The sequence below is a fragment of the Emys orbicularis genome, chromosome 12, assembly GCF_028017835.1.
Source record: "Emys orbicularis isolate rEmyOrb1 chromosome 12, rEmyOrb1.hap1, whole genome shotgun sequence".
NCBI lineage: Eukaryota > Metazoa > Chordata > Testudines > Emydidae > Emys > Emys orbicularis.
In genome coordinates, this window is record NC_088694.1 from 33,288,502 (window position 1) to 33,306,079 (window position 17,578).

At 54.0% G+C, this 17,578-nt stretch overlaps 1 protein-coding gene across 1 annotated transcript; it reads right to left on the minus strand.

The window, feature by feature from the left end:
* Positions 1–5,356: 5,356 nt before the first annotated feature.
* LOC135887098 (alpha-1,6-mannosyl-glycoprotein 4-beta-N-acetylglucosaminyltransferase-like) lies at positions 5,357–17,303 on the minus strand. Its single transcript, XM_065414884.1, is given in 6 exon segments — positions 5,357–6,501; positions 11,234–11,381; positions 12,102–12,265; positions 16,154–16,207; positions 16,210–16,269; positions 17,156–17,303. Coding segments are annotated over 6 exon segments (1,719 nt in total).
* Positions 17,304–17,578: the final 275 nt, after the last annotated feature.

The window sequence follows — 17,578 nt, forward strand, 5'->3', positions numbered from 1 at the left end:
TCTGTGCCAGCCCCGAGTAGCACCTGGCTTCCAATCAAATCCACCAATTGGCAGGCTCCTCTTGGAGGCCTGAGAATCCTCAGCAGAGCCCAGTGGGGACTGTGGCATTCAGAGATCACATCCAGACCACAAAGGTGATTCCATTGATTTCAATGGGATTTAGGAGCTGAAATGCCCTGGAGGATCTGGGCCTCAATGCTGAGGGTGCTCACAAGCGCTTCAGCATTCTATGCCTAGTTCCAGCTTGCTGTACAAAACAACAAGAGCTTTGTGGCACCCTGCCCAGACTCTCTGTCTGGGAAGCTCAGCCCTTGAAGGCACAACTCCCAATACCACATCTTCCCTTACAAGCCAAAACTTAACAACAATAACTCTTAAAACCCCAACATTTATATAATACACAATTACACATATTGATAACCAAGGTAATAACTACACTAACAAGGTTCAATTAGTCTGTGAGATGCCCTGCACTGTCGCTTAGACCTGGGAGGTGTAATATCATGGCACACGTACACAGAAGTTAGGGGGGGGAAATCCCATCAATGGCTCTTGCTGGATGGTTGTTAACAACCAAACAAAACAACCACGTGCTGTTTACACACATTGCTATGCGCATTGTCTACATTTAGTCGTGGTTGCTCCTTTGAGCTCTAATACCATTTCCAAGAACTTTTTTGGACTTGTTCAGAACCTGTATACTTTCCTCCACCTAGTAGTTACCACAGCACCATCTTTAAAAAAATACAGAAGGACACCATGGGTATGTCTACACTACGAAATTAGGTCGATTTTATAGAAGTAGATTTTTAGAAATTGATTTTATATTGTCAATTGCATATGTCCACACAAAGCGCATTAAGTTGGCGGAGTGCGTCATCACTACCGTGGCAAGCATCGACTTACGGAGCAGTGCATTGTGGGTAGCTATCCCACCGTTCCCGCAGTCTCCGCCGCCCATTGGAATTCTGGGTTAAGCTCCCAATGCCTGATGGGGCAAAAACATTGTTGCGGGTGGTTTTGGATATATGTCGTCAGTTGCCTCTCCCTCCATGAAAGCAACAGCAGACAATCGTTTCGTGCCAGATACCAGGGCGATTAGAAGAGCACTGCAAGGCGTGCTGCAGATCAGAGAGGCTTTGAAAACCAGTTTCATAATTGGCCAGGCTTCGGTGTGACAGTTGTGTTTCTGCTTGATGCAAACACGCCCCCTTTGTTGATTTTAATTCCCTGTAAGCCAACCACCCTCCTCCCTTCGAAATAAAGTAACTATTGTTTTGAAACCATGCATTCTTTCTTTATTAATTTTTTTTTTAAAGAGATAACGGACAAGGTAGCCCGGGTGGGGTGGGGGAGGAGGGAAGGACAAGGCCACATTGCTTATTGTAGCCACACTAAAAATCGAACTGTTTGAATGACAGCCTTCTGTTGCTTGGGCCATCCTCTGCAGTGGAGTGGCTGGGTGCCCGGAGCTCCCCCCCCCCGCCTGCATTCTTGGGCGTCTGGGTGAGGAGGCTATGGAACATGGGGAGGAGGATAGGCGGTTATACAGTGGATGCAGCGGGGGTCTGTGCTCTTGTTGGCTTTCCTGCAGCTCCAACAGATGCTTCATCATGTCCATTTGCTCCCCCAACAGATGCTTCATCATGTCTGTTTGCTCCCCCATTCGCCTCAGCATCGCATCCTGCCTCCGCTCTTCACACTCACTTAATTCTTTCCTGGCCTCTGCCACTGAATGCCTCCATGCATTAAGCTGTGCCCTATCAGTGCGGAAGGACTGCATGAGCTCGGAAAACATGTCATCGCGAGTGCGTAGAAACATTCTACGCTCTATGATTCTGGGGGGACCGCATACTCACCTGTGCTGCTGAGTTCGCCACGCTGACCAAACAGGAAATGAAATTCAAAAGTTCCCGGGGCTTTTCCTGTGTACCTGGCTAGTGCATCAGAGTTCAAAGTGCTTTCCAGAGCGGTCACAGTGGAGCACTCTGGGATAGCTTCCGGAGGCCAATACCGTTGATTTGTATCAGCACTACCCCAAATTTGACTCAGCAAAGTCGATTTTAGTGCTACTCCCCTCGTCGGGGAGGAGTACAGAAGTCAATTTTAAGAGCCATTTTGGTCGACGGAATGGGGTTGGTTGCGTGGACGCATTCATTTTTAAATCGACCTAACGCGGCTAAATTCGACCTCACCCCGTAGTGTAGACCAGGCCCATGATACAGACAGAAGGGACTTCAAGTGTCAATAGCAATGAATACAGTGGTCAAGAAACACGTCTTCAGGCTCCTCATGAAGTGCACTGGTATTCATACTGCCAAGCTTTGCAGGTCACAGAAGAATAGTTTTCTGTTACTAGAGAAACTTTAATCAATAGTCAGCAGAATGCCAGCAAAGCAAGTGTGTTGGCAGAAGCAAAGGGGCTTATGGTACGGATGGATTTCGAATTCACAATCTGCATCTTGGTATTTTTGGATGTGTGTATTATGTTATCACCTTCTTGCAGCGGGAAAACATTGATTTTGCCTGTGCAGTAAATGCAATAGAGAGTTGCTGAAAAGTTTTGCACAACCTGAGAATGGATGAAAAGTTCCACAGGTATTTCGTCAAAGCTGAACAGCAGGCTACTGAACTGAATCTGCAAATGCCAGCTTACAGGAAGAGGCAACCAGCAAAAACTCTGGATCATTTTTATCGCAGTCACACCGCATCCTACCTTTTGGAATCTTTAAACAATAAATATAAAGTCGATTTCTTTTTCCCTGCACTCAATGCTGCAATAAGTGAAATCGACAGACAATTTAATACTCAAAGCGTGTCCTATCTCACTGCAAAAAGCCTGAAAACTGTTCATATATCAAAAGGAAAAGAAGCACTTGTGAAGCTGAACGAAGAATTTCAGTGCAGAGTTCCTGAAATGCAATATGATTTATTAGTACACCACACTGAACCTATTTTAAACGCTCAGGGACCAGACAGCGGAATATCTTTTCTGGAACTCATGAAGGTCTGTAAAGAACATGACCTGGAACTTTTGTATCCTGATGGATTTGACCTATTGGTGCTTTTGGCAACATTACCTGTTACAGTTGCAACTGCAGAAAAATGTTTTAATGCTAAAAAGTGTAAACTTAGTAGACTTTGCAGCCGCCTGACAGAAGCTCGTCTTCAGCAACTGTTAATTCTTGCAGTAGAGACTGACGTAACCAACAGCGTTAACACAGAAGAGGCTGTGGATACCTTTATTCAGATGGCTCCCCGGTGCATGGATTTCCGTCGAAATGGTGAGTGTACCACTGTTTATTTCTATGCAGATGATGTAGGTGCGTGTGTTGATATGGTTTAATGTGTATAATATGTATGTGTTTAACTTGCCCTTCCAAAAGTGGTCAAATTGAAATTCCTGCCCACGCCCCTGCCCACCAACGTCTCCGGCATGCTCTACCTGTTTGCTGAACCAGAAGTGAAAGCACAAGCAAGAGAAGCTCTTCAAACGGGGACTCCTCCCTGTTGCTGGCTCTGGTTGCCGGGAGCGTGCAGACCCAAAAGACGGCTTGGCAGGATGCGTTGGGAACCCGATGGGCCGTAACAGCTTCCTGCCATGTGCAGGGCGAACAGTCACGTTTTCCCACACTGAACCAGGAGCTAGAGTGGCCACAGCTGGGGAGGGCGCTAGGAAGCCTGGGATAGGGTGGTTTGACTCCGGTTTGAGTACTGCAGTGTGGATGCTGGAGCCCCGGCTTTGGGGCCTGTGTCCTGAAATTTTAAACCTAGGGCATGGACACTCCCAAATGCAGGGTCCACGGACTCAGGTCCCACTAACCCATGCCTTACATTGCAGTGTAGACATGCCCTCTGAGAGCTGGCTGGGGGTTTGGGTTGCCAGGCTTATTTAGCTTGTAGGCAAGGAGTGGAGGAGCGGGCCAGAAGTGCAGGCTGGCCTCTAGAAGCCAAGGCCCAGAGAGCCAGCTGTGTGCGCTTAGGACTGGCAATGACGGGTGTGTCCTGGGGATACCCAATGTTGCCAATTCCCATGATTTGATTGTGTCATGATATTTGATACTCCTCATAAGGCCTGAAGTCAGGTGAATACAAGAGAATCTCAGCTTGCACTTCAAACAAATATGAAGGGTTCTTTTCACCCTCCCGGTGGCGGAGAAAAGTTTAAAAACGTGACCCAAGTGTGACCCTAAAAGCTCAGACACCAGAAGGCAAGTGAAAAGAACCAAATATTTATGATGTTTGTAAAAATCTCATGACTTTTAAGCCAATCTTGCGATTGTCAAAGGATTGAGCCTAACAGTGGATATACTAGATGAACACTGCCACAGAACGGAGGAGTTCTTGCCCCTGTATTTGGCCCCGTGGTGCCAGGGGCCACACAAGGCCCTGCTTCTAGGGGCTCAATGTGGTTTTGGAAGAAGTCAGGAGCGAGGAGGGGGCTGGCGAGCAGGCTGTCTTGTCTAGTTAGATTGTAAGCGCTTGAGGGCAGGGATTGTCTGCCACTCTGTGTTTGTGCAGCACCTACCACAACCAGGCCGATTTTGGTTGGTTCCTAGGCACTGCTGTAATGAATGTGATTAATAACCTGCCCCTCCCACCATGAATGTAGCCCCCTGGCATTCGGGGTACAGCATTTTAGCCGTCAGGTTGGAGAGGTTGGACGCCCAGTTCTAAACTGTTGGGGTAGAGCAGGTCGACTGTGAGCAGTAGGATCCTGAGCCAAGGTTTCCCCCGTGGCTGCCTCTGCCCTGGGAGCAGCCTCACACGCTGGGGCATTGGTTTTGCCCACGTCTGGGCTAGAGTTCCCCAGTAGACAATGCTCTGAACCTGCCCCAAGCTGGGCACTGCTGGCTCTCCTGACCTCTCCAGAGCCCCAGTGGTCTGCTGCAAGCACCATTCCAGGTCTCGCTCCTGGGGTCTGGCCCAGTGGGACGCCTTCCCCGGGCCTGGTTCTGACTGCACGGCCCCCACAGGAAGTAGTTCAGAGGAGTCAGTCAGCTCTGTGGGCCCAGGCTCTCCTATCCACCGGCAATTAGTGCCCAAGGACATAGGGTGCCCTGAACGGCCAGAGTATCAATGTGCTGCATTAGCTCCCATTTCTTGCCCTAATGCATCATCCTGCCATGCTACCAGGATCCTGCTGTGCCACTACCTTGACCCTCAGTGCCCCATCTTCCTTCCCCACTAGGCCCTCACTGTGCCTCCCCCGCAGGGTGTCATTGCCTGGGAGGGGCAGTGCCACCACCCTCCATTGCCCCTCAGACACCCCCAAACCGCTTGCTTGCCCCTGAGAAGGGAGGCCAGCTCCCTGGTGTGTGGGTCACCAGCCGTGCCTCTGTCCCCTGCAGCCCCCTTAGCTGTTTGGTTTGGTCCAGATGCTGATGCTGCGGATGATCAGCCATTCGCTCTGACTCTCTGTCACTAGGATCCGCACGCACTCCGGGGCGGCAGCTGTGCTGTTCTCCAAGCCGTTCCGTTCAAAGTGTCCCTTCTCAAAGGCTCCGATGTGGGTGTATGTAGAGCAGCCCTTGCCTTTCCCCTGCCGCTGGCTGCCCAGCTCCACGGCCCCTGAGTGGAGATAGTCGGTGTGGCGCTCCTCAGAGCCGGTGTGGACCTGGAGCCGTGAGATACGGGCAGGCTGGTGGAACACGATGGTGAAGTGGCTGCTGGCAGACGGGGCTTTCCCCCAGAAGTACTCTGGCATTGTGCCGTAGGCCTTGCTGGGCAGGTAGTTCTCAAAGGTGTCTATGTCTGTGAACATCACAGCTGAGGGGTTGTCAGGCAGGTCCAAGGAATCTGCCTCGAAGTCGTTGTCTTTCAGCCGATTGACCGCCCCCTGGAAGGAGGAGTACAGGCCGATGTGCTGGAAGAGGGACGGCTTGAAGCGAATCACCTCCTTCTGAGTGAGCAGCAGGCGGAAGTGCCCCAGCAGCCAGTCACACGGCATTTCCTGGTAGAACAGCAGCAGGAACTGGGCCAGCTGGGGCAGGTTGCTGGAGTGGTAGAGATTGCCAATGTAGCCCAGCTTGGAGAACTCCAGCGTGACCCAGTAGGAGCCTTCCCGGGATGCCACTGCCTTCCTGATGGCAGTGAAGAAGGACTTGGAGCACTGCACGTCGTCCTCAATCATGAGGTAGTAGGAGGAAAGGTTGGCAGCGAAGCTGAGGAGATATGCATAGTCCACGTTCTGCTTGGATCTGAACTGCACTCGATTCTCGGCATCATTGTAGTTCCTCTTCAGGCCTTCCAGGGGCGGGTAGCACTCCGGAGGGGCATGGATAACCAGCAGCTGGCCCCGGAGGAGGTGGGGAGTGAATCTTGCGGTAATGTCCGTCACCACCTGGGTGTTCCACCCCGAGTCCGGGTCAGCCAGGTGCACCACCACCACCATCTCCTCCAGCTCCTCCTGGGTTGACTGCTTGAAGATGGACTTCAGCGTGTCCAGGAGGTAGTTGCCTCGCTTCCGCTTGACAGACGACAGCCCCACAGTGAGGAACTCTGAAACACGGAGGGATGAAAGGACAGACATGAGCACCACTGACACATCAGTAAGGCTCAGACCCTCACGGTATTTCGGGGCCTAACTCCCTTTGAAATCCGGGAGAGTTGGGCACCTAAATACCTATGAGGGTGCGAGGCTGGCTGATTTCACAAGAAGCCAATAGCAGGTCCTTGTGTTTGAACTCAGGCTGACACCCTCTACTGAAGGTCTCAGAGGATGGCTGGGCCTTTACGGGGAGTTGTGCCCAGCCTTACCTATGACAGATTGGCTACATCCCACCTGAGATGGATAGCTGCCTTCAACGACCTGAAGGGGGGTTCCAAAGAGGATGGAGCTCGGCTGTTCTCAGTGGTGGCAGATGACAGAACAAGGAGCAATGGTCTCAAGTTGCAGTGGGGGAGGTCTAGGTTGGATATTGGGAAACACTATTTCACTAGGAGGGTGGTGAAGCACTGGAATGGGTTCCCTAAGGAGGTGGTGGAATCTCCTTCCGTAGAGGTTTTTAAGGTCAGGCTTGACAAAGCCCTGGCTGGGATGATTTAGTTGGGGTTGGTCCTGCTTTGCAGGGCTGGCTTTAGGCACTGCGGGGCCCGATTCAAAAGAGCTGCCGCTGAAGACAGCGGCGGGACTTCGGCGGCAGCTCTATTGGCTGCCGGTGCATTCGGCGGAGGGTCCTTAGGGACGTTGCGGGGCCCTCTTAGGGGGAATCGGGTGAATTGCCCTAAAGCCGGCCCTGCTGCTTTGAGTAGGGGATTGGACTAGATGACCTCCTGAGGTCTCTTCCAACCCTAATATTCTATGATTCTATTCCTTTCCCCAACTTTGTGTCTGTCTTCTGAATTTCAATGGTAGGCTCTAGGAGTCAGGAAGCAAATTGTACTATTTGTTTGTACAGCAGCTAGCCCACTGGTAAATGTGAATTGTTTAATGATGCTAGTAATTTCAGGAGACATGTGTGCGTACCCGCCATTGCTTATTTATCACGTTTTCTTGTTAATTTCCCCTTTGCGTCCTACCGAATCTCTCTCAGTGAAAAGCTCCAAGCCCGTGTTGTTTAATCAGAGTGGAATAGCTGCCATCTCTCCTCGCCCCAGATGACTCAACCACTCCCACTGCACCTCCAAACTGACGCAAATGAGAATTTTAGTGCCACCAAAAAAACCCTCCACCAACACACAAGACAGGACAGGGTCTCCTCTCTCTTCTGCTGGTCCCCTTCCCCAAGGGAGAGCAGGAGCAGGTAGGAAGAACTGCCTCCCTGTGGCCATGGAGTAGCAAGAGTTGCACAAACAGAGCTAGAAGGAAGCTGTACGTCTTGTGCCAGATAGTTTTGCCCACTGGGCGACAGTGTCACACCAGCTATGCCAAGGGGAAACTCCCTTCCCGGCTGTGATGGGGGACACCAGCCCCACACTGAGCTGGCAAGGGCTATGGGGCTCAGCCCTGCCCCGCTGCACCTGCATTCGCTGCCAGGTAATGAAGGAATTTACCAAGGGAAGTGGACAGGTCTGTGGGTGGCTGTCCCAGGAGGAGAACAGATCTCTTATCTTTTGCTTCCTGAGGAAAGGATCAGCCCAGAGCCTTTGCAGAGACTGCTGCCTGGGTGCCAGAGCTCTAGGGGGAAGGTGGGCCTGGCGCGGGACGGTGGAGATTGGTTTTGGAACCCCTTCTGCAGTAAAGCAAAGCAGTGATTTGCAGGCTGCCTGGGCCAGGCCTGTGGGGCCCAGCGAGACTGCGGCAGGGAACCTGTGTCTGGGAGCAGTGGGGAAATGCCTCACTAATAGGGTTACCATATTTCAGCAAGCAAAAAAGAGGACGGGAGGAGCCCCGCCCCCGTCCTGCCCTAGCCCCGCTCCTGCCCCTCCCACTTCCCCCCCTCAGAACCCCCAACCCTCCCCCCGCTCCTTGTCCCCTGACTGCCCCCTCCTGGGACCCCTGCCCCTAACTGCCCCCCAGGACTCCGCCCCCTACCTAAGCCTCCCTGCCTTTTGTCCCCCTGCCTGAGACCCTCCCCCCATCCTAACTGGCCCCCTAGGACCCTACCCCCTACCTGTACCCTGACTTCCCCAACCCTTATCCACACCCCCACCCCCAGACAGATCCCTGGGACTCCCACGCCCCATCCAACCACTCTCCACCCCCTGACAGCCCCCTCCCCAGAACTCTCGACCCATCTAAACCCCTCTGCTCCCTGTCCCCTGACTGCTCCGATCCCTCTCCCCACCCCTGCCACCTGACAGCCCTGTCCCCAGAACTCCCAACCCCCCCCACTCCTTGTCCCCTGACTGCCCCCTCCTGGGACCCCTGCTCCTAACTGCCCTCCAGAACCCCACCCCCTACCTAAGCCTCCCTATTCCTTGTCCCCTAACTGCCCCCTCCTAAGACCCCCCCCAACTGCCCCCCAGGACCCTACCCCTTACCTGTACCCTGACTGCCCAAAATCTTATCCACGCCTCCCCCAGAAAGCCCCCCCCAAACTCCCGCCCCGCCCCCCTGTCTCTTGACTGCCCCCTCCAAAACCTCCCTGCCCCTTCTCCGACCCCCTGGCCCCCTTGTTGGCCTTCGCCTAATGTCTCTGTGAACTTGCTCAGGAACGGCCTGAGCCGCTCGTCCCAGCACGCTGGGCAGGAGGAGCGGGGGAGGAGCTCCAGACTGCCGGAGGCGATCTGCGAATGCAGGGAGGGAGGGAGTGATCTCTGCTGCAGGGGAGAGGAGGAGGGGCTCTCTCTGGCTGTCAGACCCCATGTAAGTGGCACCATCTGGCCGGCTGCCCTGTTAGCCGCGCGCACTCTGCATGGGGGGGGGGAAGTCCGGACATTTACAAATTCCCCCCGGATGCTATTTTTAGCTCAAAAAGCCGGACATGTCCTGGGGAATCCGGACGAATGGTAACCCTACTCACTAAACTCCTGTGGATTTTTGCACCCTACGCAAGTCTGCCCTGTGCTTTGTCTCGGACCCGGGAGCGGGGGGCGGGGTCACACACTCCCACTTGCAGCAGAGGGAAGGCCACAGCCCACTGTTGTTTCTGTTTTGGGCCCTCTCCCGTGGGCGTGAATAGCTCCTCAGTGACAAACGTCTGCAGCCGCTATTCCAGGCTCCGGAGAGACTCAGCCATGTGTTTGCTAGAGCCCTAGTGAGGGTGTGGCAGCTTGTAGCTTTCAGAGGAGTTAACAGGTAGAGGCTACGGGGGAGCCTAGCCTTTAACTTGACCTGCAGACTCATGTGACAGCTACAACCTGCCTTGTCTTCACTAGGATGTTAACTCAAGTAAAGCCCACGCCATTCTTCCAAGTAACGTCAAGGCTGCTCCCAGACCTCTCAAATGGTGGCGAGCCCCGCCACGGGCAAGACAGCCAAGCCCAGCACCCAAACACAGGTATAGACTCAGAACCACAGGGTGAGAAGGGATCGCAAGGTCAGCTCGTCCAGCCCCCTGCCACAATGCAGGACTTGTTGTGTCTAACCCATCTCAGACAGATGGCTCTAGCCTCCTTCTGAAAACCTCCAGCGAAGGAGTTTCCACAAGCTCCCTAGGCGTCTGTCCCATCGTCCTACTCTTCTTACATTTAGGAAGTTTTTCCTGAGGTTTAATCTACATCTGCTGTGCTCATAGGTGCTGACTCTGTGGGTGCTCTGGGGCTGGAGCACCCATGGGGAAAAATTGGTGTGTGCCCTGCACCCACCGGCAGTTCCTCGCCCTGCTCTCCCCGCTCCAGCTTACCTCCGCTCCGCCTCCTCCCCTGAGTGCGCCACCACGTCCTGCTTCTCCCCCCTCCCTCCCAGCACTTGGCGCCACGAAACAGCTGTTTCACATGGGAAGCCTGGGAGGGAGGGGGGAAGAGGGGGAACGCAGCGTGCTTGGGGGAGGAGACGGGGCCGGGGCGGGGATTTGGGGAGGGATCCAATAGGGGCAGGAAGGGGCGGAGTTCGGGCGGGGACTTTGGGGCAGAGGTGGAGTCGGGGTGGGAAGGGGTGGCGGCGCGAGCACCCACCGGCACCAAAAAAAGTTGGTGCCTGTGGCTGTGCTGTAGTTTGACCCCATTGCAATGGGGTCAAACTACAGCACAGTGGCAAGAGAGAACAACTTTTCTCCATCTTTTTTATGGCAGCCTTTCAAGTGTCTGAAGACCGTTATGTGCCCCCTTAATCTCTTTTCCAAACTAAACATAGCCAGTTCCTTCAGCCTTTGCTCGTATGGCTGCATTCCTTCCCTTTGGTCATCTTTGTCACTCGCCTCTGGATCCTTTCCAGTTTCTCCACATCCTTTCTAGATAGTGGTGACCAAAAATGGACACCGTCCTCCAGCTGAGGCCTAACCAGCGCTGAGTATGCCTCTGTTAATGCAATCTAAAGTTGCATTTGCTTTTTGTGCAACAGGATCGCATTGCTGACTCCTGCTGAGGTTATGAACCACCACAGCTCCCAGATCCTTCTCAGCAGTGCTGCTGCCAAGCCGGTTATCCCCCATTCTGCATTGGTGCCAGAGCAGCAGTTGCAGAAATCCGTCAGCTGGCTTCCCAAAAGCTGCTCCGCTATGGCTGGTGCCTCTAACCCAGCGTTTCTCGCCAGTCCCGGAGATCTCCCGGACACAGTTTACGAAGGCAGCAAGTCAGTCCCCGTGGTATCAAAAAGGTTGAGAACCACAGCTCTAGACCATCTCTCTCCAGATCCAGCTGCTGGCAGAGAATGCTGGAGGCTAAAGCAGGCTGGTCCTGGGATACTCACTCTTCCTACAGGGTGGGTGGCCGGCAAGGTAGCGATAGGAGACGTTCCTGGAGGCAGAAGCGTTCCACAGCTCCTGGAAGCTGCGCAGGTTCCCATCGGGTTGGAGTTGCTGCAGCACCATTTCCTGGACCCAGCGCTTCACCTCTTCCTGGGAGCCAGAGCAGAGCCAGCGTTAGCTGCTGTTAGCGCACCCCAAGGCAGGCCTGTGGCAATACACCTCGTCCGCCAGGGGCTCCAGCCCAGAGCCCCCTTTGCTCAGGAGGGCTAGAGCTGGAGAACAGCATCCCCTAGTAGTGCTGCTCCACCCCCCACCCAGCCAGTCACGCCCTCCTCCTGCTCAGACATCTCCACTGGAGTGGGGCAAGGGAGGAGAGGCCATGAAGCCCCCAATTCAGGGATGGGAGGTGGGGTTAGGAGAGGGGAGCGTGGACCCCAGAGCGAGGGGAGGAGATGCGGGAAAGCCCGTGGGGCAGGGCTAGGGGAAGGACGGGGAGGGGATGCGGGGCAGCCCAGGGGCAGGGCCAGGGGAGCACAGACTCCAGAGCGAGGGGAGGGGAGGGGATGTGGGGCAGCCCTGGGGCAGGGCCAGGGGAACACAGACCCCAGAGCGAGGGGAGGGGATGTGGGGCAGGGCAAGGGGAGGGACAGAGAAGGGATGCGGGGCAGCCCTGGGGCAGAGCCAGGGGAGCACAGACCCCAGAGCAAGAGGAGGGGAAGCCACTCAGCCCCTGGGGCAGGGCCAGGGGAACACAGACCCCAGAGCGAGGGGATGTGGGGCAGCCCTGGGGCAGGGGAGGGGAACACAGCAGTTACGGAGCACGGGGGCAGGCACAGGCGAAGTCTCCACCCAGCCCAGCCTGGTACTTACCACCAGTGGGTCCTCCGGGCGCTGCAGGCAGAGGCTGAGGAGCAGGAGCAGACCCAGGAGCATCAGGGCAGTGGCGAACAAGCGCTTTGGGAAGCATCTCATGGCAGCCGGGCTCCGCGGGCAGGGGCTGGCGCCTGGGGGCGTTGCCAGTTTCGGCCGGGCTCCTTCGGGGGAGAGGCAAGAGTGCATGAGGGGCACTGTTCGGAGCAGCGCTGCCCGCCCCGCCTGGGGAGCGCCTGGCCATGCAGAGGCGGCCTGCTCAGGGATCAGGGCAGGGAGGGCTGCCAGGCAGCCAGCCAGCGCCTCGGCTCTCACAGCGCGGAGAGCCAGAGTCCCAAGCGGCTCTCACCAGCTTCCGTGACAAGGGTCCGGCACAGGACACCCGTAAGGGTGAGGGGCCCGGCGGGGAGCTGAGGGTGTTTGCTGGCTCTACAGGGGCCAGGAAGAAACCGCCACAAACAGACTGAACTCCTAGCCAGGGAGCGGCCCCTGACTGAATAAACTTGGGATCTGCCATACTAAGTTATGTCACATGACATTGTCATAGAAATTTCTGTCGGTTCCAGCTGAGGAATAAGGAGAGACGGACACAACTAGCTAAGCAAGGAGCCCCAGGAGGGGCGATCCGTTTATTTCAATTGCAATTGGGTTTGAGCTCATAAGTCAGCAAGAACAAAGAAAACACTTACACCAAAGCATTATATGCAGTTGCTTATGATAATTTATCGCTCTATGATTGGCTAAAATTTGCCATTATTACCATACATAATTAGCAAGTTACATGTATCTGCCCCTCTTATTGTTTATTTATTTGCCCCCTCCTCCTTGCTTATTTTGCAAACCAAGCGGTTAGCTATTTACAGGACGCAGGCACAGAAAGTTCCATTGTCTCCAGGTTTGGAGTTTGGCTACATTTCCTCTCGAAGGAACTTCCTGAGTTAAGACATAGCTATAGCTGTGCTGTATAGCTTCCATGTGTACGTGACAAATTTGCCCCCTGGCAGTTAAGTAGAATAATTTTATATCAACATGAGCTCCTTTGACTTATTTGTCACATGGACAGGCGAATACTTGGCTGCCTTCTAGGGCTGGGGGAGGAGGGCTGCAAAGCACCTGCACATATAAACAGCACTCAGGACAGGTGGGTGCACCCCCACTGGTCTATAGCATATTTGAAGGGAGAGGTGCTGTCTCCCCCCCCCCCAACTCCAATTGTGAGATGTCCCACAAAACCCAGTACACTGCAGAGCTCTGGGGCGCTGCGACCTCCAGATCCGCTCACTGCACTGAGCGCTGGAAGATCTGCAGGCACGGATCCATTTGTACGGTGCACAGCAGCTCACGGGCCCTGCCAGAAAAATAAAGCTACTAGTCCAGGGGGCTGCACCCGAAGTTCACGAGGAAACATCAGCTACTGCAGAACATGCCTGCCGACACAGGTGAAAGGAGCACACCCTAGGGTGGCTCTGACCTCCTGGCTTCCCAGGTGCAATACACAATGTTTGTTTTGCACTCTAAAGCCTTTGATGATTTGGCTGTTGTAGTACGTTGGCTCTTTTCTCGAGTGATACCTGGACATTTGAGAGCCGGGGTTGCGACCCTCAGGCGCAGCCTGCTACCTGCAGCAGGAATCTGGCATGAAAAGCAAGGGCAGATTCGGGGCGAGGAGAGGCAGCTGCACAACGTCAGACGTGTCTCAACTCCTCTCCGACCACTTAGAATCCCAGCCCAGGTACGAGCACGTGGATGCACCAGGCACTGGACCCTAGACCCAGTCTTCAGGTGTTAAAGGATATGAATGGCAGGGTCTTGCTCACAGCACTTGATGGTCGTCAGTAAATAGGAACCCCAAACTGCTCAGCACATGAATCCAGCCAGCCCAGGCGCCTGGCACCAGCTGCTCCAGAGGAAGGTGCAAGAAATCCCCTAATGAGCAATTACGGACAAACCTGCCCACAGAAGTTTCGCCCTGACCCCAGTCAGGTGCTAGTGGGCAGCAGGAGGGTTTATTAGTCCTCTCTAGGGCCCTTTTGCCTTGGGAGGATGGGCAGGGCCCGCAATCAACACTTGCTAAGTCACTGATTGTAAGTGTTACGGAATTGTTCAGCCAATGATGCAGATGCCCTCGAAACACATTACAGCCCTTCACCCTGCCCTTTCTACTACCTGCTGGCTGCTACTGAGGCGGAGACGTGTGCAATGGGATGAAGGAAACTGCCTCCACGGGCCTTGGGTACCACCCGCATGAGACGTGGGCAAGTGGTCTCCCTGCAGCATCATTTTATTCGTTTTAAGCGCACTCCTCCCCGTGCCTGGTACAGGAATAGCCCCCCCCCTTTCTTTTCGATAGCTCTGTAGGGATGGCTATCCCGCAGCCAGAGGGGCGACTGCGGCTCCTATAGACATCCCCCAGCTAGCTTGGGTCTGGCTAGCTTGAAAGCAATAGCCGTGAAGCCCCGACAGCTTGGGCTAGCTCGCTTGCTCCGGTATCGCGACCCATGCCACAGTCACACCTCTGCCTGCAGTGGGCTACCTCGCCAGCCCAGGAAGGACGGATACCACACCAGAGCCTGTTTCAGGCCCGTCCCTCAAGGCATCATTTATTGATTAACCAGGAACTTAGGCAAAATCCCCAAATAAGGTACTGCCTCTGCCCGGCACCAGCTCCTACAAGCTCTTCCCTCACCCAGTGCACAGAGCCAGGGCCTCCCATAGGAACCTTTCTACTTCCCGCAGCTCTCACCCCCAACCTGTGTACCGGGGAGTCACCTGACAGCTGGGTTCTTTCCCTGACCACAGCAATCCCTGCAAGCATCAGGCTCCCAGCCACTCTCAACTGAGCTCTTGCTGGCCTTTATAAAGACCAGGTGCTTTTCAAGCGATCACCTGATGCCCTGGCCCCACAGCCTGCAGGGAGGTAACTTATTAGTCACAGGTGGGCTGGGCCCATCTCCCCTTAAAGGGGCCAGGCATGCTATGACACCTATCTAAAGAGTTCTGGAGGCGCCAGTCATGGATCCATAGTTAAAGCTGACTGAATTGTGTTCTTAAAGCAAGGATTCAACTTGTTCATTATGTCTAGAGAACACAACCTATCCCCTCTAAATTACAGCCCTCACTCCAAGCGGAGGCCGAATTCTGCAAGAATTTACAAATCAATCTATTAGTTTAGGAGTGAAAATGGATTTAAAATTGGGCCTTTAGAAAGTTAGCATTTGGCATCAGGTTTTTTGTTGGGTTTTTTTTTGGGGGGGGGGGCCTTTTTGATCTCAGTTTAGCCATTGTCTATCTAGGCAAAAATTGGCAGGGAAATGAATCTGGACCCGATCCGGTGCAAAGAGTAGCTTTTGAAAAGCAATATGTAGGATTTCAGACTGGAGAAAAGGCGTAAATTGTTAACCATGACAGCAATTAACCATGGGAACAATTTACCAGGTGGATTCCCCATCATTGACAATTTCTTAAATCAAGATGGGATGTCTTCAGAGAAACTCACTGAAAACTGCCCGTTGGCAAAACGGCCACTGTCTGCCATTGTCCTCCGTTCACGGCCTGCCCTGGAGGCAATACGGTTGAGAGCAGTGGGGGAGAGCTGCCGTTTTGACAAAGGGCAATTCTTTGGGGGCTTCTCAGAGGGAGAAGATTCCCTGTGCCAGCCTCTGCTGACGTGAATGTTCAGTTCTGAAAAATAAGGGCAGAGAATTACCACTAATCCCGAATCATGCTCTCCAGATCTATCCAATAGGGTGGGTAGGGGAGAAGGGAAACTGGTGTACATGCATGGGAGGTGGGTGTTGATCATAGAATACCAGGGATGGACGGGACCTCCGGAAGTCATCTAGTCCAACCCTCTGCTTAAAGCAGGACCAATCCCCAGATAGATTTTTGCCCCAGATCCCTAAATGGTCCCCTCAAGGATTGAACTCACAATCCTGGGTTTAGCAGGCCAATGCTTAAACCACTGAACTATCCCTCCCCTCATCCCACTATTTTGTGCTGATCTGGGGGTGCAAGTTTATAAGACACGGTTGGCTCAGTCATCGGAATCCTACCTCCAGCCCAGGACTCCTGCGATGAGAGGGGATCTCTCTGGAGCTGGAGGCCGGGGGACCTATAGTGACGTTATTGCAATCCTGTGTTGCTCGCAGGATGACGTACTGCAAAAAAACTGCAAAAGGACACCAGGGCCTCATAAAATGCTGGGCTTGAATGTCCATGCCGGGGCGCACCCCAGCGCAAGACTTAAATGCAAGAGAGCCCCATCGGGTTCTCGCAGCATGACCTGAAAGAGAACTCCAAGCACGTCCCCTGCCTACATCGCCTGTAACTGCTCCACTAGTCCATGATCTGCGGGCGCTCCACACCTCTGGAAATCAGGTCAAGGGGTCTCAAAGCTGGTGCCCACAATAGCTGCCCCATTTCACAAATATTGGCCTGAAGTTCAGCTAGTCATTGGAGAAAAATCGAGACCCTTAACAAGATGCCAATACTGCTAAGCCTGCCTGGAGAGCTGTGCCGGAGGAAACCAACCAATGACATCTCCGGTTGACTGGTGCCCTGTTTTCAGACAGGAAACAACCCACTGCTCGTATTCAGGGGAGGGATCCTGCTCCTGTGGACCAAGGTGTGACACCACAGCTCTCAACGCCCCTTTGCTCACGCACTCCTGCACAAGAACGCAGACGGCCGGTTACCACACACTGACAAGGTGCTGAAAACTACATTCTTACAGAGAGGACGCAGCGGTGGGAAAGAGTCTAATGCACCAAGTAAATTCAGGAGTCAGTTGCTGCATCTGCCTCTTTGTCCACTTAATCACAGATCCTGGGCCAGGCTCAACAGGCTGCCTCTGCCCTGGCCTGGTTTCCTCTCCACGCAGGGACTGTGGGGCAGCGTTGCAGATCATAACTCGTGGTAGAAGCCTGCCCAGTTCCATAGCTGGAGGGCAGTTTGCAATTCCTGGCCTCCCTTGATCCACAGGCTATCCTCTGGTTACGGAACCTAGACATTGCACCTGGACGTCTGCATGCAAGAGGAAGGAGTATCAAACCTACCTTGCTCTCTGTTCTCTGGCCAAGTAACTTCCCTTCCAGTGGGGGCCAGGAACATGCAGACAGTCAGGACAAAGTCGAGGCTGGGAACCTGAAATTCAGGTTCAGCTAACAAGTCAGGTGTCTCAAACATGCATCTTTTTACAAACATCTCCTGAACTTCTTGTTTAGTGACAAACAAAGGGCTGGCAGGCCAGGGGTGGATATACAGACAGCAGTGCCTGAGCAGAGCCCTCTCCACCCGCCCCACAAGGAACTCCCTGCATCAGCAAAACCACGCTCTCCTAGAGGGCCAGGCCTAGCTAGGGGACACACAGGGATGCTTCGAAGGGGTCTGCGGGGCTAACTGGGGCTCTTCCCTGCACTCCAGGATCCCTGATTCTACCTCCATCACAGCTGTAATTCTCCGGACTGATAAAAGGGAGT